Below are 23,138 nucleotides of genomic sequence, written 5' to 3'. Positions count from 1 at the left end.
AACATTTCAGGTCTGAACTGCATCTTTTATTTATATCTTCAGTGTGCATTGGTACGTGAAAACAACATCACAGCCAGTCTTGCGATTGCAATCCCACAGACATTCACAGAAACCTTTGCGGCAGCAGAAAGAGATTTCTTTGCTGTTTTTTTGTTTGTTTTTGCTTTTTATGAACAGGTTTTCCATCACTGCTATCTGCGGTCTGCGACCTGTCAGTGCGAGCAGCAGCTCGTCCGTTTTAATCATTAGCGGGGCCACAACTTATTTTCCCAGGGTTCTTTGTTTGCTTGTGGTGCACGAACTGTGACCTGCAAGCTGATACTGTTGGCCCGGGTGATGTGCAAGTTTGGTGATACTGCAGGGATCAGTGATTCAGGCACACGATTCATTCAGGATTTGCTTTTAATAATTATTCTTTATTCTTTCAGAAACTGTTAGCATTTCTCTTCCCAACAAAATTAACTTGTGCTGCAAATGCATTGTCATGGTTGCAAAAAACGTCTCTATGCTGACTTACAGTTATACATATATAGTTTTCTACTCTGTTATAAAAATCAATAAATTAGAACAATAAATAGTCTTTTATTTGACACAAGCAGCAGAGGTATCAAAAGGCTTTTAACAAAAGAAAATAATGATCTTCTTTGGGAATCCATATATCGATGATGTGTAGCCGCTTCCCCACTCCACAATAATGTTCCAACAAAGACATTTACCATCAAAGTGGGAAAAACAAAGGAGTTGGAGATATGTCCGGTTTGTGTGTCTGTGGGTGGGTGGGTGGAGGGGGGGTCCACACAGTGCTAGGTCAGCAAGACAAGCTAGTTAAGAATGTTTGTTGCCTAGGAATGTGGCCCACCCCTGCCTCACTCCCCCGAAGCATCACCTCAAAAGCTTCTCACAGCGGCTTTAAGTTCTCCGAAGCTGAGTGGTGGCATACATGGTTCTCAACCAACAACGCCTTGTTATCGCTGAGGCTCGGGGGAGTGGAAAAGAGGCATGTGAAGTGGGAAATGGGGTTAGGATTGATAACCCTGACACTGGGACCTCAGCACAGTACCCACGTATCAGGAGGCCACAGGAGGCAGGCGGTGGGCCTGGAGAGTTCATGCCTTGTCAGGTTGCCTCGGGGAGGTCATTTCACTGCGCCGAGGCACATGAAGTGCTGATTAGTGTTTGCATCAAGTGGGGAGGCTAGAGATAAGTGGAGAGGAAGGCAGATGTCAGGGGAAAGGGGAGAGGGAGGGGGGCAGCGGGCCCACTAGTTCCCACCAGGCTGCAGGATGGGCTTGGTTCTTTGGGAAATCTCGAGACTTTCTAGTCTTACGTGTATGAGGACGTGCATCGTTATTGACAACAAGTGGCTCATCTTTACTCTTCCTCTCCCCTGTCCATATTCACCTTTGCTGTATAAGATGAAATAATGTGTCTCGTGGTACAAGATATTATATTTGCCACACATTTGAGAGTTCTTATAGTTTCATGCATAGTGACTGAACACATTCAGTCCTGCTGAGGAACCCTTATAGAGACTGTAGGAATCTGCGTTCTCAGTTCATCTCCCTCTCTTTTGTTATTTTGTGCTTCCTCTTATCGTAAGACTTTCAGTAGACTTTCTAAGATAGTGCGGATTATCTGCAGCCACACTCGGCCACCACCATGCCTTCATACTTGTACTTGTAAGTGACCACCCCCGTGTCGTCCAGGTACAGCAGGGAGATGGGGTCCAGCTTGGTGGGCACACAGCACGCTCGTGCCGCCTTCTGAGGGCTGTTGATGCTGACCAGTGTCTGGACGATGGCGTGCTTGGTGGGTGTGACGTGCTTTGTCAGTGGGTAGGAGCAAATTCCACTGCACTCAAAGGCATCATAACCAGTGGGGGCAAGGATCCAACTGTCCCATCCAATGTCCTTGAACTCTACGTACAGGGACTGCTTCTTGCAGTGGTTTCCCTTGGCGTTGCGGCGAATGCGGGAAGCCGAGTCATAGATGAGATTGGAGCGCATTTGGATTAGGTCTTCCTCATCTGGCTCACTTTCTTCACTCCCCCAAGTCCCAAAGTCATTCTGCACGACCATGTTAGAGGTTTCGTGGTCGATCATCTCATTCAGTTCCCGCCTGTCATCGCGGTGATCGCTGCTCTGATCATCGGAGAAAACAATTAGCAGGGGTTTGTGTTTTTTCTCTGGGCTCGTGTCGATCTTCATGTCCCCTTGAGGCAGACTGCTGTTTTTGTTGGCTTCTGTCACGTCTTGAACATTACCATCATTGGCGATGCTGGCAATATGCACCTCCAACCTGTGTGTGGTTCCATCGTCAGATCCATGCCAGCGCTGTACAGCAGCAGTGAGGTCAAACGCCTCCCAGCCGTTATCGGTGCCGTAGACCTGGCGTGAAGCCAGTTCCACCAACTCTATCCGCTCCTCTCCTCCGCTGAATGCGTCTCCTCTGGCAGCGTTCGCATCCGTCACGTTATCGTCATGCGATACCAGCTCGTAGATAGTTACCCGGCGGTCGACACCAGCATAGAGGTGGCGATCGGTCTGGACTAGGGTGTAGAGGCGAAGCTCAGAAGCTGTGATGCGTTCGTGATGTGGGACTGACACATTGAAGAGGAGAGGGTGGCGCCTCACTCCTCCCACACCAACAGCACTGGCAGAGGAATCTGGGTGAGGAGAAAAAAAGTGGTTCAGACATAAACTTGCTTATTCAAGACAGAGAAACTTTGAACTCCTGTTTGAATTTAATCCAAACCGTCATGTCAAAGTAGAAATAACAGCTTTTTAAACTAAGGAAGAGTTTCAGTGTCATGAACTAAATCAAACTCAACTTTGTACATATCTGAAAGGAGACCAGTTTCACAAGTCTTACAGAGCACAGTGATAAGAATAAGAAGAAGTGATAAGAAAAATCATTACACGTATTAACTTTGCATTTAACCCTGTAAGGTCCTCATTAAGGACATGTAGCCCTTATTCCTAACCCCGTGCCTTAGAGGAAAATTAAAGGATTTCTTGTTGTGGCTGTTTTGTTTTGGGAAAATGAAAATGTTTGGATGTGTGTCAGAACATTTAGGCAAAGCTTCACCATAATTTAAGGTTAGGATAATTCAGAGGGAAAAAAAAGTATCTCTTTTCTTCAATCTACATTATCGACGAGATACTGAGCAGTGACGTACCTTCGTTTTTGAAGCTGCGGATGATATTTGCCGTGGGCATGGCACTGTGGTCATTAGCAAAGCGGTTGTAGAGCTCCATCATGTACTCAGGTGGCTCCTGTCGTGTACTTCCAGGAGCTAAGGAAGGAGGACCCATGCCAGAGAGGTTGAAAGTACGCAGAAACTGTTCTTTTAGGCTCTCCAGCAGGTTTTGCACATCCTTGTTGCCGTCCTGCTCCAGCAACGATAAATCCACAACCCCTCCATGCCCGTCTCCGAGCCCTGGAGCGGGACGCTGTCTCTGACGGGCACTGGAGATGGGGCTAGTCTCTCCACAGAGAGGCCCCTGAAGAAGCAGGATGGAGTATGTCAAGAACAAGGTCTTGGAGGTGCAAATGGTTCCCAGTTGAGAGACCCAAGTGCTCGCCATGGGAGAAATAATCTGCAGCAATTTAATTTATGCCCTCTACGGTTGTCTTTGGATGAGTTCATGCAAAAAAAAGGGAAAAAAAAGATCTCTAATTCAGAGGTTAATTTAGGTAAAGATCAGTTTATCTGTAGGCTAAAAAGTTCTTTCAGCTGAAAAGTGTTGGTGGCCCTTGCACAGGCCAGTGTGTATTCCTGATGCTGTCTTCCAGACCTCACAGCATTTATTCTCACGCACACCTTTTGATGTCCTTTGCGACGCCGCTGTAGTTCCGGTGGCAGGGTGGCCGAGGCTCGTCTTTGTCCGTCCGACTCATCTCTGTTGTGTCCTCTGCTCTGTCAGTCTCCCTCTGTGCTCTGCTCTCTGTTGCCAGCTCTTTCTTTCTGTCCCTTATCTATGCTATGGTGGGCTCTGCATTGCTTCTGTGCGTATGGTCTCTTAGTTGGTGTGTGTGTGCGTATGTGTGTGTGCGTGCCTGCTTTCCCTTCAACTTTGTGAGATGCACATGACCGTGTTATCTCACAACTTCCTTAATGAGGATTTTGTAAACACTGTCCTGTAGCCTCTTCCTTGTGGAAGAGCTATTTTGTTTGGGTGGGTGCTCCAGAGTTGATATTCTGCACTTGTTTATTTGCTTTGTAAATGGTGGATTCTTGCGAGCTGCTGCCTAGGCTCCATTGACCATTTCGCTTTTTGTTTTGGACAAAATACACCACAGGTCTGTTGATATCGTTCAGTGCAACAGGATGCATCTATTAGGCAACGGTGGCACAAATGAAATTGAAATGCAATGAGGTGTGAGGCCTTAATGATAGAGCGTAAAAGATACTGAGTTCACTTTGGGTCTTGACAACATTTCAAGTAGCTCGTGAGAATGACAGAGCAGTACAAAATCATCATTCCCGTTCGTTCAGCCACTTCCACACTTGTGTAACGCTTGCTGAAAGTTACTTCCTCTGAGAAGAGCAGCAGTATGTCTGAAAAGGGGTTAACTGAAATCAAGAAGAGGTGAGGCACGCTCACGACATTTCATCTGGGGCACCAGCTTGCAAGGCATTCCTCTCAATTAGAATAACAGGAACAAGTCAAAGGTGATGGCAGTGGAAACTGGGTGACTAATGAAGCAGGCGTCCGAGGCCTCGTCCAGTGTATTGGCACGTGCTACACGCTACAGTACGTGTGAAGCAAACAAACAGCTAAGCCGTGAGAGACTCTGATGACACTAGCTAGCAACGTTTCACGCTGGCTTCCAATCAGATCCGAACAACTGCTCGGTTCGTCACCTGAACCCTCGTCTCACTACACAACTGTCCTTCATTCCTGAGCTTCTTTGTGTGACCCGCAGATACACTCCTGATTTTGGTGCGTCACACAGATGGGAAGGAATGAGCCTTTCCTGCCTCTGCCACTCATCTGCCAGGCTGATGGTTGACAGACGTTCTTGTTATCTGCCTCTTTGTTAAACTGCTGCTGCAACAGGCCATCACATCTTCCTGGTGGACTTAAGAAAGCTTGATAGTAAAAAATGTCTATTTGCACACAGTCAGGCCCCTCCATATGGTCTCTATTATCGGCCCAAGAGTGTAACAACTGAGGATTTAGGGAGCCCACAGTTGCTATTTTTGGACCAAAGCTTATAGGAGCAGATATTAAGTCCTGATATCCTGTTTCTGAATTTTAACGATTTCCGTCTGTGTGTTCACTCCCCAGTGTTATCCTTTTACGGCTATTGAAAATCAACACAACTTTCACCACAAAACCTCTGCTGTAATACTTATTATTTTTACTGTTTTTAAAGTAGTACATAATCATTTTTGGCATCGTTGACAAAACATTGACTAAGTCACCATTTTCAAACACATCCAGGAGGACCCAGAGTTGCCAAAGACCCTTTGTCTTCGCCAACTCCTGAGGGAAAGGTCTGGATATTCACCTAACCTTTCCCCGCACTTCTGTCATGATATTGTGGGGTTTTAGTGGATATTCCAGTACCTGTTATTAATAACTGGAAGGCTGGGGCTGTTTCCACCAGAATCTGCTGCTCTCAGGCAAACACAAATCCAAACTGGGACCAAAGAATAATTTCTGATATTTCTTCGTAGACCCAGAATGGACCACAGCACAGAAGACATATTCAATGCTGGGCCTAGTTTGACTGTGGTTATCTAGGTTCCTCCCTCAGTCAAAACACAAGCGTGGGGATACGCTGAAGTGACTCTAAATTGACCGTGGGTGTGAATATGAGCAGAAATGGTTGTCTGTTTCGATTGTCTGGCCCTGCAATAGACTGATGACTGCTAGGATAGGCTTGAACAGTTTGCTTCTCTTATGGCTTGTATATTAAAGATGGATGTAGCCATCTTTTGTTTCATAACATCGTCCAGTCCTCTCTTGGCCCGAGTGATGTTATGATTGCCTACCTATTGGCTGCATCTGCTTGTACCATCCGGTGTGCCAGTTAAAGAAGCCACGCCCCCATTTTTAACCCCTTTTGACGGAGAGTTAGATGAAACCTAACCTCCTGTACTGTGCTGATGAAGGGCGGAGTTAGCTAAACAGACCTTAGAGGTTTTAATGGGAGTTACAGAGTCTCGGGATTGACACTTTTTTGAAGTTCACATAATTTTTTCAGCCATGTATCTGTCCCGATGTTCCTTCACGTTCCTCAAGTTTTCTGTTATTAATTTGTTTGAACTGTGGGGGTAACACAACACGTATTGGTACAAAAAAGCTTGAATAAGCTGTAAGATCAATTTGCGCATCGACAGACACATTTCAATTTGTGCAACTTTATTAATTTACCACTGAAATGAAACATGTTTGAATGACACACACTCTTTGTACTCTCTAACATTCATATTAGTTAAAGTCCCGTTATCCTCGGATCAAAGGATTTGAGCAGAGTTGATGCCTGACCCTAGATTCCCATGCAAGTAATTCATGTAAATGAGTTCTGTTCAGTTACACCAGATGAAGGCAATTCATACACAGTGACGTGACTGTTGCAAACGGGAGGATCAAACATGTCCTTAAAATAAACACAAATATAATAGTCAATAATTTATCTATAGGACCAAACGGTGACTCCCAGTTCCCGTGTTCATGGATGAGGCTTCCCTTGTTAACAGGATCATAAATCCACATGTAAGTGAATCTCAGAATTACGTTTAAGTAGGAGCTTTCTCTCTCGTGAGGAACTGCTGAATGTCTCTTTGCAGCTCGCCGTTGCGTCTCTGGGCCTCGTCTCTGCTGCGTTCTGCATTTTTTAGGCAGATCTCCAGAGCGGCCACACGGCGGCGTTCAGCCTCCAGGGCCGACTGGAGCTCTGCCACGGTGGCCTTCAGTTCCTTGTTCTCCTGCTGCAAACTGCAAGAGGCAATGACAGACATAAACAGGTTCACATGTGCAGTAAGAAAGTCAAAAGAAAAGCTAAGCTGTGCCAGGAAGAGTTTCTACACCGGCAGTTTTCCTTCCAAATAACTTACGTCAGTTTTGTGTGAACACATGGACTTCCAGTATAAATAAACTCGTTTTAAGTTTCCAGGAATCTAGTACAATTTATGTTTATTATACTCCAGGGTCTGCTTTGCTCATATAAGATTCTCTCACATTGAATCCAGGCTCTAAATGTTCTGCAACAGCACATCTACACTCTACAGTTTCGGGGTAGAAATTGAGCATTTCATTTCAGTATTTCTAAAACATTTCATTTTAGGAAAATTAGTGTTTAATGACTGAAATGGTGGGTCAGGGCGTCCATGTGACTCTTTTGCTAATCTCACCTGTCTAGAAGTGGCAGCCCGGGGTCTTTCTTCAGCTCTGGCAAGCTGTTGACCTGTGGAAGAGGACTGCTCACTGGTGTGGTGTCTACACTCTTCTGATTAGAGAGCATCCGGGGAGACTGGAAGTCACTTTCAGGGGTTTGCGGCACAGAAGTGAAAGAAACTAAATTCTCACTCCCCCTCCGAGCGGTCAATCTGTCCTCCTCCTCTTTGTTACTCATTGTAGACCCCCCGAAAAATGATCCTGATGTTCGCAGGTCTAGGATTTTAAAAATGTCCTCTGACAGCGTGGCGCTCTTCTCGTCTGTGCTCTCCTGGATCCGACTCCACCTGTTGAGGGCTTCGGTCTTGGCTGCCATCCCGGTGAGCGGACAGTTGAAGGTGGGGAGGGTTTGGGTGCGTTTGCGGGGGCTTCCTAGCCAGTCATCTACAGAAGGAGACAGAGGTTCCTGCAGCGAGGTTTTGGGGCTGTGGTCTCCCCTGAGTGGACCCGGACTGTCATTGTCCTCCTCCTCTGGAGACTCAGACAGACATGCGTCACCCATCTGACACAAACACAGAAAACACAGACTGATTACACATACAGAGATTTGCTATTTGCTGACAACATAGGCCTAAATTTCTTATTAAGCTATTATCATCCTCAAATATATCCATGTAGCAAAAGTACTCTACCTCTCAGTCAATTTACCAGTAAGAAAACCATTAGTAACCAATAGCATAATAACAGTCACAGTCTTACATGTCACACAGAAACACAGGAATTAACTCCAGAGTCGATCTGGACGTCTCCATCTGCGTTATTTATTTATTCGTTAGGAGCCCCATTAGTTCCGCCTTAAAGCACAGCTAATCCTAAGTTTTCTACTCTTTGTTCTATATGATCTCAGTGACAGTGGGCATCCCTAACACGATCATCTCAAGCACACAGCTCAGGCTTTAACTCGTTTCCTGTTTAAACCTGTTGCTCACGAGGGGCAGCCAATCAAGAGAAAGCTGACTTAAATTAAGAGGAAAAGGAGCAAAGACAAGTCCAGACAATGTAAGGCCTCACCAAAGTCATGCATGTGAGAGACGAGGATTATTCTGATCAGTTAATCATGCAAAGCTACCCTAGCAGTGTCCAACAATAACATATAGAGCAGAGAATGAGCAGAATAAGTCCCATCAAACCAAATACATACACATTAAACACATATGAACACATAAGATGTGACCTGCAAATAAAAGACAAAACGACAGCAGCAGGATCACGTCTGAGTGGCTGACCACTGTTTCTTTGTTTCTTTGTTCTTTACATGAGAAGACTGGAAAACTAAAAAGAGAATGGAGAGCTAGCCCAGCTTTGTCTAAGGTACAAACATGTATGTCCTGTCACCTCAACAGCTCAACCATTACCGCATCACCACGATCCTTGTGTACTGAGTTGACATAAAGCTTCTATCAGCTGCTCCCTTATTCACAAGAGGCCACCACAGAGGACAGATCTGTGTGTTTGATTTGGCAGATTTTGAAGCCAGCTATTCTTCCTGATCCTCCCAGTCTCTCCTCCTGGTCCCAGGGTTTCTTCACAGTGTGGAGTAGCTGTGCCAAATAATCACTGTGCTACATGAACAATCTCCTGGATCCACTCGTATGTTTATACAAATGTTTATGTTTATCGATGTCACGATGAGTGATAAGTTTTTCCCAACATCAACCAGCCACCTGGTAATTGTCATTGTTCTGTAGCCGCTTTTGTTAATAAACTAGCTCTGTTGTTTGTCACATATATAAATTCTTATGAAAAAGCTAGTTTAAATCTTTTATAAATTCAAATTTCAGTAAAATAATGTGTCATTTTGACACACTAACAAGCTGGTTGCGAAAGCCTAATGTGCGGCTGGAGGCTCGTACCTCTGCAGACTCCCAGCCCACAAAGCTTCTGGGAGCATTCTTCTGGCTCTCTGCCTTGTTTGAAGGAGAGGGGGGAAGCACATCTTTGGAAAGAGGAAACAGAGTCTCATGTTGTCTGATCATCACCGTCATCAGCTTCTGGATCTGAGGAGTCGCTGTGAAGAACAGAAACGTGAAAAGATTATGATCAAAAGCTCTTATCTTTTGGCTTTTATTCTCATTTTTGATACACTTTCTTCAGTCTTCAATATTTACTTGGATGGGTTTATGCAGTTCACACAGATCGTTACAGAGACATGAGATCACTGGCTGAAAAAAGGAACCGAAAACAAGCAGAGGTAGAATCTACTTAGAAGTAGATGTGCTAAATATTACAAAAGTATCTAAATGGTACACCAAGACTGGTTTATCTGAGCAAACACACTGTTGTTGTCTCTTGTTGTTGCCCAATATATCTAACAGAAACACAGCTGAAACCGGGGTCTTTTGAGATGAACCAAAACAGGTACATCAGTGAGCTGTGTGTCCTCACCCTTCATCACAGTGATAGGATCTTCTATCTGAGGTTTGAGCAGGTTGATGCCCATCACAGTTGCCAAGTTCTCCACGTTCATCTTATTCACCTTGGAGTGTTGCTGTACCTCAAACAAGAACCTGAAAAACAACAGGACACGTAACCAGACACAGGATACTATGTCTCAGACCGAGAGGCTGATCTCAAAACAATACTGGGGTGATGGACCAGAGGGTCTCTGTAGGATCTGGTAGATGTACGGGTGTCTTTCTTTTAAACATATTAAGTTATTTTCAAGTTTGGATGTAATGACGTCCTTCAGCATCTACTCACCGACAAACGTAGCTGAGAAGATTGTAGTTTACTCTGGGGAGCAGAGCAATTTCTTTGTTCAACCTCTCCCAGCCCTGAAAACACATGCAAGCAACCAGTTTAAAGGATACATACGCTCAAAACATCAGAGGATATCCACTTCTTGTCCACATGTACGCTCAGCTCTGTATTCATCTTGCAGTGTGTTTAAATTAAGTGCACCTCAGAGCTGGTGGAGTCCAGGAAGTTGGTACAGTTCAGGAAGTCTTGGTACTGACTCCAGGGGACCACAGGTTCAGGCAGCTCCCGCAGGTACAGCTTGAGTAGTGACGCCACCGTGTGGACATCTGTGTCGCTGTGGCAATTTAAACGATACTCATTACCCAGCGAGAATAAACCATAGGGATGCAGATTGGCTGACTGGTGTGGAAGCTCTTGAGTTTATCTGCACATCATGAAAGGCTTTGCACAATTATGCTTTCAATCACACTAAGATATGTGTAAATATTTTCTTGGATGCACAAATAATCTTGACATGGTGGTGTGTAGCATAAACAGGGTCTGGGTCTCTTGTTTGCTGTTGTAACTGTGACAAGAGTGCAGTTCGAGAGGGAAACTCGAGGCCTTGCCTTTGATTTTTGTTGCAAAGTATCTGTCGGTTGGCTCAAAACTCATGTTCCCCGACTCTACTCACATTAGATTACAGACAAACAAGCAAGTTAAGTTAAATGGATGTTTTCATCTACGGTTTTCTGTCAGAGGAGCTTGTGATGTTGAGTAATAAAGGCATCCTCCCCTGTGCCTGCCAGAACAGGATGTGGTATCACCCTCAGCTCTGAGCAGACACAAATCTATCAGCTTCTCACTACATCTCTCTCATCTCTCCTTGCTTTCTCAGAAGAAGAAGAAGAAAAAAGAGCTGATGCTGTTGATTGATTGAGGTTAGGATATTTGTCTCCTTTTATGGAAGTGGCTCTTATCGAGACAGCTAAATTTGTTTGAAGCACATTTACTGTGTCTTAAAGTTCTTTAAGATGTGATAATTAATTCGTGTCATAACAACTTTACACTCACTATTTCCTGTGAATTCTATATGAAATTCATGCTTTCAAATTTCACGGGACTGCTGTGATGAGCTAAATGCACCTAATAATTCATTAGCTTATATAGTAGCAAAACATGAAGTAATTTATCAATCTTTCACATCATTGTGAAGACATTTTGGCCACTTTTCTTTCCTACATTGTTTAACTTCATTAAGGTTTGCGGGTATTCGTTTATGCACAGCTCTGTTAAGGTCCTGCCAAGCATTTCAGTAGTGTTGAGATCTGGTCTTTGCCACTGCAACACCTTCATTCTTTCCTGTTTTACCTGCTGCTCTAGAATACTTTGGTATACAGAGGAGACTATGGTTGACTCAATGACTGCAAGGTTCCCAGGACAAGTGGCAATAAAACAAGCCCAAGTCATCAACCCTCCACCAAACATGGCCAAACATCTCCACATTGTTGCAGAAGTGGTTGTTTCAGATGCAACTTTGCAAAGCTGGGCTGTGCTACCGAGGACTTTTTAGAGAAAAGAGGCTTTCTCCTGAGAACACTTTCAAGCAAGCCATACTCGTTATGTTGTGTTCTCAACATATAATGCTAACTGAGGCCTGTAGAGACCGAGATGTAGGTTCACCAGCTGACACTCAGGGCAGGACCCGCACCGTTGGCGCACATCTGGCCAATACAATCGGGCCATTATTTGCTTTAGTCCTGGGAAGATTGTGGTATTGTGTTAACACACCTGAATGCTCCAAAGTTTCTGCATTTATAGAGGTGCTCACACTTGCTGATAATCAGTTAATCAAGTTCATTTGATTAGCAGCACCTGGCTGCCACTCACCCTACCCTATAATTCCTATGGAAGCTCGAAGATGTGCTCAGTTTTCCAGGGTCAGATGCAATGATAATCTCATATCTCTCATGTCTTGAATGACTATAGAGAGAATAGTGAGGTCATTACCTGGGGAAGGAGGGCCTCTCTCCTGCATCAAAGGCATCTCTGAACTGTTTGACAGCATTATCCTGACCAGGGAGGCGGAAGATCCCCTCTTCGTCCAGCCCATGTTCTTTGATGAACTCCACGCACTTCTGCACCAGGATTGGGACCATTTGAGGTCCGAAGCGCTGCTCATATGTCACAGTGTCCATGAGACTCTTTCCAAATACTGCAGACATACGGCGAGCAAAGATATTTGGCATAGTTAAACAAATGATTTATAAAACAGCTATTGTCCCTTTTCATGTTAGTGAACAGGTGATCGTAGGGCAATGCTTAATGCTTAATCACTCGATTTGGTCGAATAAAAACATTTATATCGAGAGAACAATTCTCATTTCTTTACATTTTTTGAAAAAACATATTTATTTTTGACATCAGTTTTCTTTAAATTTGCACACAGCAGGAAATAGTCTGTTTCAAACACATTACTAGAAATACTCCATAGTTTCGAGTACAGGAGTTTCCTGCTCACAAGCGTGAATGCACTCAAATATGAGCTGCTCAGTTTTCACACTAACATGATCTGACTTAACACATCACACAGACTTTATACTGGGCAGGTTAAAGACCAGCAGAAAACCCCAATATTACTGCATTTTAAATTACACCACTGTAATCTTTTGGCTCTAAAAATCTGGATTGAGCTGCAACAATATTTTTGCCTACTAATGAAGCTGTTTTGTAAAATTAGCCTGTGAATATCACTCACAGATATAAATGTGTAGACCTTTAATAACATGACTACTCTACAGTAGGATATTTATGGATATTTGGTATTTGAACTGTCATTGCAACAATATCACACTTTGTTGTGGTGAAATTATAGAACTAAGATAGCTAAAACTGCTTCCTGACCTACTGTTGTCCAGTGGAGGACAGAAAAAACCTGCAGCGGGTGGTGAGAGAAGCAGAAGCACACTAAGCCCCCATCACGAACATCTACACTGGCAGACTCCAGCAGAAAGCCTGCAGTAGTCAATGCTTCCTCTCAGCCTGGTTATTCCTTTTCTTTTACCCACACCCTTCTAGAAAGTGCTACAGCTTCTACAGCTGCAACTAAACCTTCTACAAGCGTCAAATGTGTCTTCTCTGAAGAACATATGATCCATCCTCACTTTGAACTTTACTACAGCAGGTCTCTATACACTCTGACCCCATTTGACACTACATTGCATATACTATATATATATATCTTTTAATCATAAAGATGATCTTATCTTATAATTGCTTAATTTTTACAATTATCTTTCGCCATAAAATATAGGAACTGTGAAATCGTGGTAAACAATTATCTATTAGCATGCATCAGCCTCCTTCAGAGTGGCTATGAAGCTATGCATGGCCCTTTGAACCTGAAATTGTGCAAGTGAATCAAATTAAAAATGGCCTACTTTGTCAAATGAAACCGAGAAATTGTGTAACTCTGAGTGGATGTCCTCGATTTAGCAACTGTCATGCTGGCTGTTCTCTTTCTTTTAGCCCCACATGGATACTCGTCAGAAAACGCAGTGCACTTGCTCTGAAAATGACTTTCATTATTACTATTTGTTACTGCAGATGAAGTGTAATAGTAAGTCAAACGCAAGCAAAACTGCCCCAGCAATACTGACTTCTCTGTTATCCTCGGTGAGTTTACCCTTATGGATTTGGCATCCATAGCTTGGGGAACTAAAGATTGACCATTGTTGTGTTATTTTAGTCTGACAAAGCTTTTTTTCAGTTTGTGAGCTTCATATTTCATGAACACGAGAATGCAGAGAATCATTGGCAACAATCAGAATGCATTAAAATGTTTCCCATTTTCAGGGTTTCTGTCAAAACCGCACAGCTGGTTTGACTCTGTCTGATGCTAGGCTCTAGCCAAGGCTAATTTACCTTCAAACACTACTAATACAAGACCTTAAAATAAATACCATGTTGTTATAGCAAATGTTTTTTCAGCTATTTATTAATAAGTGACTTTTATGTATATATATGCTTGTTTATTTTGTGCTATTCTTAGTTAGTGTATTGTGTGTCTTTGTTGATGTTTGTTTATAATGGAGCACTGTAATGGAAAATAATTATTCTGATTCTGATTCAAATATTTTGAAATATTGTGTTTTTATGGGTAGGTAATATGTTTTGACTATTAGCTAGATTGATGACTTCCTCTTTTACACGAAGCTTAGCTAAGCCTTGCTGACATGGATGTTTTTTTTAGTTTTTTTGTTCGATTAAGTGTTTTACTTTTGGACGGTGCCAGGCTAGCTGTTTTCCTCTGTTTCCATTCCTTTTGATTAGCTAAGCTAAACAGCAGCTGACTGTAGCATCACGTTGTCAAAGGTCAAATATGAGAGCACCGTTAGTCCACTTATCTCAGCTGAATTTGCCGACAACGTCCAAGTTTTTAATTTCATTAGTCAAACTGGATTGTTTCAGTTTGATAATCTGTGACAGATTTTACTGAACCTCCGCTTGTTGGCGCTCCGATGACTCTGCGCAAGGTGCGCACCCACTCCTCCATGTCACTCTGGGAGTTTGCCATCAACACATGGGGACATCGCTCTCTGTCTCCAGTCGAGCCTGTCAAACAAACAGGAAACAAGAAATATAACAGGAAATATAAAAAGGTTTCTGCTGTCCAATGACAATGAAGGGATTCCCCTAAAAAAAAAATCCTCTTTAGGTGTTGGAGTAAAAATATCATGTAAGGTCTCAATTGTGAGTGTTGAGTGTGTTACGTACGTGGTATGATCTCAAAGAGGTACTTTCCAGGGTCATCTGAATTCGGGGGGAGTTCGTTAACTTTACTGAAGCGCATCTGGATGACTCCCTGCAGGCCAGATCACATAAGCACAAACACACTCAGAATTGTAAAGTCCTTCATTGCCAAGAATCAACCAGCGCAATTCACACACATACTTACATTTACCCTTTAAAAAGCAGTTGGTATCCATGCTGTGTGAGCAGTGGGAAGGCCTAAAAAGGTGCTTTTGTTGCTTATTATTACTATTTAAATGCTTACAAGCTGATGTAGTTTAGGATGCATCAATGTTCACTGTTTATGACAGAGAACTAATAGCCCTAGCCTCTGTTTTCACTTCCTCTATCTCCCATTACCCTCAACCCCCCTAAGTATTCAAACTAAAACATTATTAAAACAGAAGGGTTTTGGAGTAAATCCTCAATTTTGTGCTTTTGCGGGAGACAAATCACTTACAACAGAAGAGGTTAGGAGCAGCTACAGCTGGCAACATGCAGTCCTAATTACATTTTATATCTAAGGAAATAAAACGCTGCTTTGTTTCTTCATGTTTCACACCTTGATATGGTTGATAACTTTGACCACTTTTTGCTACACCAGTTTCGCTGCAAACAAAACTACGTTTTCAGAGCTCAGACAATAATAATAGTTTGCTTGCCTTCATTTTATAATGAATACCAACATGTAGTTACGGTTCAGTTACAAAGTGCTCATTAAGTCGACTCAACTACCTTATTAAGAAGTTCAATTCCAGTAGGATTTTAAGCAGTATAGTAGTATTCAATTGCTATAGACGGTGATGAGTAATTTAATCATGCACCTTTGCAAAATACCATAATGTAACGATTCGAAATGAGAATGCAAATGAGTCTTTTCAATTGCATGACAAGCAGTGATAGACGTAGATAAGCATCAGAATAATGGGTTGAGGTTTGGAGCGCAGGTCTTTATTGAGCAGAGCAGAGCGTGACTGTGCACACTTCTTTCTGCTAACATAGCAGCTATCGATCCATCCATCAGTCACTGCACACTTAGTGTCAGCTTTGCGATCCTGACATGAAGGCAGATAAAACAGAACCTGAGCATCTGAGCTGCAAGTGGAACTGATGCCTGGTATTTCAGCTAATGTCCAAATCTGGAACTTCCCTGACACACCCACACAGGACACTACAACATCAGTGGACATCAGTGGAAAGTGCTGACTGTGGCAGACAAGCAGACGTTGGTTGGCTGGCTTTTAGCCAATGATTCCATTGGTAATAGCGTTCAGCTAACGCTGAAACATTAGAAATAAACGGAGCAACATTTTACGTTTAGGCACTGATGAGTTTGTGTAAATATAAATAACCTCTTTATGCAACTCAAAGGAAGGACGACATTTTAAAGGAAGTTTTAAGATACTTTTTCTCACATCTTTTTTAATTTCTTTGAGCGTTTGCGGTTACAGTACAGGTTAAGCCGTCTATTACAATATAAAAATGTAATTATTTATGGCATCATCTTCCTGAAGGTTTGTTTTTTGGCCCAGACAGATCTACAGCATACCAACAAAACTTAGCTTTTTCAGAGATGAATGTTACAGATGTATACATGCAAAACATGGCTTTAAATCAAACATAAATCTGCAATATTAAAATTCTTTCAATGGCAGAAGGTCTTTCATGTGAGGCTTCCTGCATCAGTTGTTTTCTCTACAGGAAATGTGTAAGGTTAGCCACACAGCTAGCAGTAAGTTTGTGGTCTTAATTAGACTTGATAAAAGACACATTTCTTATTAACGGATGAATTCTTCTACAAACGTGTGCATTTAATTATGAATAAATGCATTTATTGCAAAAATAGCAAGTTTATGTGACAGGAATGATGATTCGGGTTTTATCTGTGCTTATCTCCACGCTTAACATTTGCATGAAAGAAGCATAGCTTCAATAAGAAACTGGGACATGGAAATAACTTTGATGTCTTGTCATCATAAGAACTTCTTTTAAATATATAAATATGACATGTGATAACATGTGAATGACTTGTTTTGGAAGTGATTTTATTCTAACAAAGGCCAAAGTGGATATAGAAATGAATAATTTTGGAAATCTGGATTAATCTGGTAAGGTCAGCCTTACCTGGACAGTAGTCTCCTTATCATCTTTGTGGTAAGTCAAAGTGCTTCCTCTCAGAACAAAGTAGCGCTGCTGCCAGTTCTTCACTAAAGACCTCTGTTGCTTCTTCAGCCAGCCGGCCTTCAGCGGCCTCTCCATGGACCTGTAGGAGCGCGGCGAGCCCTGGCCTGGGCCTCCCTCTCCAGGTATCACACTCTTGGACCGCGCTGCCAAACACCACAAGGAGGCAGCTTGTAAAAACGTCAAGAACAACAGCGCGCAGCGTGCTGTGTCACAGCCAGAGCGATGAAATATTACCAAAACACCAGCAGTACTCAACTTCAGCAGAGCACTTCCTCTTTTTTGATATGAATATGCATCAGCCTATCAGAGCTGAGACAGCAGCTCGCTGTATACTATTTTTGTTCCTCAGCTATTGAGTTTCAAGCTGACAGGAAACTGCTGGTCTAAGCTGACCAGTTTCCTGTGGAAGGTGCATGAATGCAGCTGTGATTGTACTAACATAAATAGCAGTAGACTGACCACCAAACAATATGATGGAAAGGTTAGTGGTTAAGTTATGGACAGATAATGTCACATCACCTGTGACACTAGAGGGCACGAGGAGTGATGAAAGAACAAAGGTGACGTGTAGGCGGCCTAGTGAGCACAGACTAAACCACAGACGGTTTGAGTCCCAGACAGCGAGGTAGGACCAGAGATAGCTGGACTGAGACTGAGCTCATTTTCTCAGTGTTTCTTTAATTCTCTGTGTCTTGTTAGGCAAGATGACAGAGTAAAAAGAGAAGAAGAAGGGCCACAGTGGGGTAAACAGGAAGTAGCCACATCATTGCCGGAGGCCTGGTACACTTTGAAGGTCTCCACCTACAAGCTTTAGAGTCCTTTGGTCTCATTTTAATAGCACCACCCTGATTAGTGGAAAGTTAAAGTTGAGGAAACGTGAGCCCACACACATCGACTGATGTCACACCCCACCCTCAGCTGACAAACATACAGTTCCTTTAATGTCACTTCATATCGTGACTAGCCAGATTTCCACAGCACCTCAGAGATGTGTCCAATAACCACTATTTAGAAGATATTTGCGATAAATCCAACACTTTCAAGTCAAGATGGACTCGGGGAAGTATAATGCTCAGTTTTACACAGACTGTGAAGAGTTTCATATCGAACTGATAATTGTAATTTTACCAATTTACATATTTCTGCTCAAGTGTATAAATGTGACTACCATCAGTAAATGTACGTGCCTAGCCTCGTTTTATGACGGCTTGTGATCAGACCGGATAAAAGTATGACCAAACAAATACTTACAATAAATATTTTACTTTAAAAGCCTGATTCTTTTTAAAGAATACTGCTTATGTTGCCATAAGCTAGCTGAGAAAATTGATCTCATTCTTATAGTTTTGCACTAAATAGAAGTAAGACACCACCAAGCATGAAACCAGAAAATGGGACAAAAGCTAGCTTGTCCCAGATCATGGTTTTTTAACTGGCTTTGTTTGCCTGTTTTTATTAAAGTGGAAATTGTTGTAAATGCCGATATATTGCAGTGTAGCAGTGACTCTGTAGAGCCAGGTTAACCTTTTTCCCTAGTCTTTATCCTGGCAAAGCATTAGCAAACAAAGCTTGCTAATGCTAATAGGCTAACTGGCTCTCAATCCGGTCGTTAAGTCTGACGTCACTAGCCGTGTCTGGGCCTAAACTCCGCTGTAGGTCCATATATCAAACGATCACTATGGCATTACTGAGAGTTAAAAACTGTCTAAAGTCTTTCATCTTTAATAAAATGATCAGTGTTCTGCTCTACCGGGTGTAAAAATTGAGTTTAACATCCAGGCATCCATGAAAACGGAATTTATGACATTTAACTGAGTTAGAAGTTAGCAGGAAGTTAGCTCGCTAGCTTCTAAATACAATATAGCATGTCCTGACTGCGGGGTTTTGGAAACAAATTAAAACGTACAGCTCTGTTATCACTTCCAACATAAATAAAGACAGAAAACTAAACAGCAGTGAAGTTTGTAGGGTTACTGAAGTTTGGCTAGCCGTTTTAAAAATGGAGCTTAAATAAATGATTAGCGGTAATAAAAGCCGAGGGAGGTCAACAGTGATCACTGGCTGTTTTAGGAGCTTTTTGAGATTAAATAGAAGAAAATACAAAACATTAAACATGTTAACAACACAAAAGCCATATTAAACGCAGACTACTTTAGGCCCGGAAGTAGGATTTGTCACGTCATCACTTAACGACCGGATTAAACTTCATACTCAACAGAGAGACATGAAACCCTTCAAACTTGCTAATTATATTATTGTACAATTACAGAACCACTTTTAAAAAGATCACTGTTGTGTTATATAATGAGGATTATGGAGCTAGTGAAAGTATTAGTATGTTTAAGAGAACTTGACTAGCTATTTCCTGCAAAGTTCCTCTAAAGTCAGGGTTTGATCACAAGCTACGAGATAATTCATTCCCTGGTACAATTTATTTATTATTAGTGAATTATTTTTAAAAAATCATTTACAGTGCTGTACAGAAGTCTTAAGTCATCCCATTTCTTCCTCTCATTTCTTTATATTCTATTTTCAATGAGCCGAATTTCCTTGTAATTTGGTCTTGAGCAATAACTCTCTGACGTTAGAGTCCAGTCCGTGAACCTATTTTTATTAATCCACTTAACACTGACCTATGAGTAATTCTAGCATAAAAAAGGAACTTAATTCCAGGGATGAACCACAGTTGTGTGTAGATATAACAGAACCAATTTTAAATGTTGCTTTAGGCACTTCTCTGCAGGCCTGCCACAGAAACATAGGATTTGTTCCCATTTTTTATTGAATATATGACAAATGCCAAAGATAACTCACCCTGACAGGCACAAAACAGTATATTTCACCGACAAGGTGATTCCCTAAGTCCTTTTAGCTAGAAACATGACGCTATCAGTCATGGATTGGTCTCCCCGTGCCCAGATGGCCACATTATTGAATCAGTGTGGAATTATCTTGACCTTGGAATTATGTAGGGAGCAGAACAAAAAGCAGCCAACATTAAATGTCCTTAAAGAAGTCTAGAGAATTCCTGAAGACTGCTTAAAAAAATTAGAAAGCTGCCTAAGACAGTTCAAGCTATGTTGATGCCTATTGTGAAAGTCATGTCAAACTGTATACATCTATGTAATGTTTGCACATTTTTCAGTAGGACTGCACTTTTACTTGCAAAATTCAAAGAAATAAGGGGTGGCTAAAGACTTTTGGTAAAGTACTATATGTCTCTGAGGACTTTGGATGCCATACACAGAGAATATGTCTGTGAAGGTTCTCAGTCATCCAGGTCATCGTAGTCTAAGGAGCTTGGAAAGAAAAGTGTCTGGACTTTTTTAAGTTGCTTGAAGACGTTTCACCTCTCAACTTAAAGAAGTCCAGACACTTTTCTTTCCAAGTTCCTTAGACCATACACAGAGAAGTTATGCAATGCAGTTTTAGCTTGCTGGTGCCCAATTTAAATGTCTGTACTTTAGGACTTTCAGAGGCTCTGCAGGTTCTTCCTTTGTAACACAAGTTAAACGCCTTCAGTCTGAAGCTTCATATTTAATAGAGAGGCATTCAATGTTCTCATTTAATCCTGTAAAATAAGAACATCTTCAAAAATGTCAACATATGACATTTATTAAAGGATTGGTAAGTACTTGGGTCAAATGCCTTATTCCTCATCATTAACATTGACTCTGAAGGTGTGTGTTCGACCTTTACAATACTTTATGAAAGGACAGATGCAGTATGACTGTGCAGACATTTGCACATCATACAAGCCTGCACTTACATATACAGTATGTAGGCAAAGTTACACAGCCACAGGAACTTAGCTCTTGCATCAGTTTCCTGTTGAAAGGCTGCATCACTTTAGTCCCACAGCAAAAAGAAAAAGAAGCATCCACTACCTAACACAAGATATCTCAGGGTAGCATGAGGAGAATCATGAAGGGTCACCAGCATTGAGGAAGTTCTACTTCCATACTGGTGCAAGTCTGGGATATTAATATCCATGTGAGGCAGATAAAATAGATGCAGCTCAGGCAGCTACTTCCTTCCACAGTACTGAACAACGCTGACACCAATGGCAGAAAAAAAAAGATTAGAGTTAAAAAATTATGGTACGACTGTTCTGTAGAAACTCATCTAGTCACTGCTAGTGTCTGTGCTAACCTGTCGTGCCTTGAAAACCTGAGAGGAAACACCATTAAGTACTGCACTGATTCCACCCTGTGCAAACACAGCTGAGCACAGTATCAGTGGGTCTAGCACGCTGTACGCTTTAAAAATATATCCTTGTATTAGGGTTGTTTGGTCAGCCGCTGGGGGCTAGTATGAGGCCCTCAAGAGAGGTGACGCAAAGTCTTAAAGCTTTTTGTGTAAATTGAAACCGGGAATTCTATGGTCTACGACGAGGGGTGTGTAAAACAAAACAAAAAGGGGTGTTAAGCAACTGTGGTCAACTTCGCCATTGTGCTTAAAAACCCACACAACCCCCTTGTTATGCCTTTGCTATCGGCTTGTTTTCTAGTATGAACCACCTTTGACTTCTTTGGTTATACCGCATGTAATTATAGGCAAAGAAATCAAAGGGCCACTGTTTCTTCTACGAGTCTTCTACAAAGTTTTCTTCTTTGTTGTACAAGGTACAGATCCTGCGGTGTAAATGTGAATGTGATCCCTGATTTCTTGGAATGTCAGTTGGTCAGTTTAAAGTTTACACGTCATTAGATAAGAACAAAACTGTTTCGTTTCTAAAATTTGAAATGTAAAAGCCTTGCATCTGCTCTGGCTGTCAGTGAACGCAGCACGGCCACCTGCTTACCTATGCGAGCTGTCTCTGCCTTGAGGGTGCTGAAGTCCCAGTTGCGAGGTAGTTTCAGAGACATTGTCCTTCATTCATGCCACGGGTCAGTGTTTTAGTTCGCACATGCACCTCGCCGGAGCACACACACGCACACAGACACACAAACACACACGCATACACACACACTCAAACACACACAGAGAAAGAGGAGATCTCGCAGATCAAACTTCCTTCTTCCTGTGTGTTAATCTTCTCTTTTTTTTTCAGCTGTTCACAACGCGTCCCCTCGGGTTGCCTTTACTTCCATGTTCTGGTAGCTTACAGCAGAAATGGCTTCCAGGTTGTTTCACTAAAAGGTGCAAAAAGCTCCAGGGCTTCATGTAGTGGGGAAATCTTCAAGTGGTTAATGCTGGATGGTGTCACAAGAAGAAGAAGGGGGGAGAAAAGAAAAAGCCACCGGCGTCTTCTTAAAGGAAATGGTTTGTACCTCTTGGTGTCACTCCCTTAGTGAGCATGTTGCTTCACAGCTCAGCCCTCACTGAAGCAAAAGTCAGTATTTACAGAGGTGTTGTAAATGCTGATTTTTACATCTAAGGTGAAAGGTTAGGCATCTCACAGTGGCCCACAAAATACTCCCGACTGCACTGATACTCCATCATTAAACAAGTGAGCAACTATTACACAGCTGGGTGTAAGGAAGTCAACTAAATGCAACTAAATGGGGAAGAAGCCCAAGAAGGAAGAAACCAGTCACGCAGTAACCACTTTTTTTTTTAAATACCTTTTAATTTTCTCTGAAACAAGACAAAGCACATTTCCGCATCAAAAAGAGTACAGCTTTTCTCTAGACAATGTACAACGCAACACAAACCATTGCACATTTGAATAATTATATAGTGAAATCATATAGCTGTATAATAACTTCAAACCACAAAATATAACACAAGGCAGGAGGGGAGTCTACACAGCATGTGGGACAGACACATCTCTCCCATACATTCCTTTTTTTTATTTCAAAGAGACTCCTGACTGAGCAGGATGCAAAAAAGCAAAGTGGCACTGTCTTGATAAAAGTAGCACAGAGGCGTATCCAACTGTAGGTGCCCCGAAAACAGGGGAAGTAGGAAAAAAACAACAACAAAAATCAGGTTTCTCTTTGAAAGTGGCATGATTATCTCTTAAAAATGACCTGCTTGTGAGCAAATCTCAACTTCAGGGGTTACTGGAATGTATCAAGCAGCAGTCAGAAAGGGTCAAACCCATCCACCCAGCACAGGAGCTCCAGCTCT

The 23,138-nt window shown here is 42.3% G+C and overlaps 2 protein-coding genes across 2 annotated transcripts; both read right to left on the bottom strand.

Annotated features, from left to right (window-relative positions):
* Window positions 1–319: 319 nt before the first annotated feature.
* Window positions 320–3,920, bottom strand: bmp10 (bone morphogenetic protein 10). Its single transcript, XM_006797485.3, has 2 exons — window positions 3,179–3,920; window positions 320–2,665 (listed from the first exon to the last, which is right to left on the bottom strand). Exons 1-2 carry the CDS (start codon window positions 3,585–3,587, stop codon window positions 1,632–1,634), a joined length of 1,443 nt encoding a protein of 480 aa, XP_006797548.1. The 5' UTR covers window positions 3,588–3,920; the 3' UTR covers window positions 320–1,631.
* A 2,450-nt stretch (window positions 3,921–6,370) lies between these two features.
* Window positions 6,371–22,299, bottom strand: arhgap25 (Rho GTPase activating protein 25). Its single transcript, XM_006797484.3, has 11 exons — window positions 21,868–22,299; window positions 17,004–17,206; window positions 14,865–14,952; window positions 14,589–14,702; window positions 12,099–12,303; window positions 10,311–10,443; window positions 10,110–10,183; window positions 9,795–9,916; window positions 9,263–9,417; window positions 7,367–7,911; window positions 6,371–6,950 (listed from the first exon to the last, which is right to left on the bottom strand). Exons 1-11 carry the CDS (start codon window positions 21,929–21,931, stop codon window positions 6,752–6,754), a joined length of 1,902 nt encoding a protein of 633 aa, XP_006797547.2. The 5' UTR covers window positions 21,932–22,299; the 3' UTR covers window positions 6,371–6,751.
* Between the last annotated feature and the right edge of the window lie 839 nt (window positions 22,300–23,138).

This window comes from Neolamprologus brichardi, chromosome 12, assembly GCF_056152115.1.
Source record: "Neolamprologus brichardi isolate AB-2024 chromosome 12, ASM5615211v1, whole genome shotgun sequence".
NCBI lineage: Eukaryota > Metazoa > Chordata > Actinopteri > Cichliformes > Cichlidae > Neolamprologus > Neolamprologus brichardi.
This window is presented reverse-complemented; position numbering and strand designations above follow the sequence as displayed.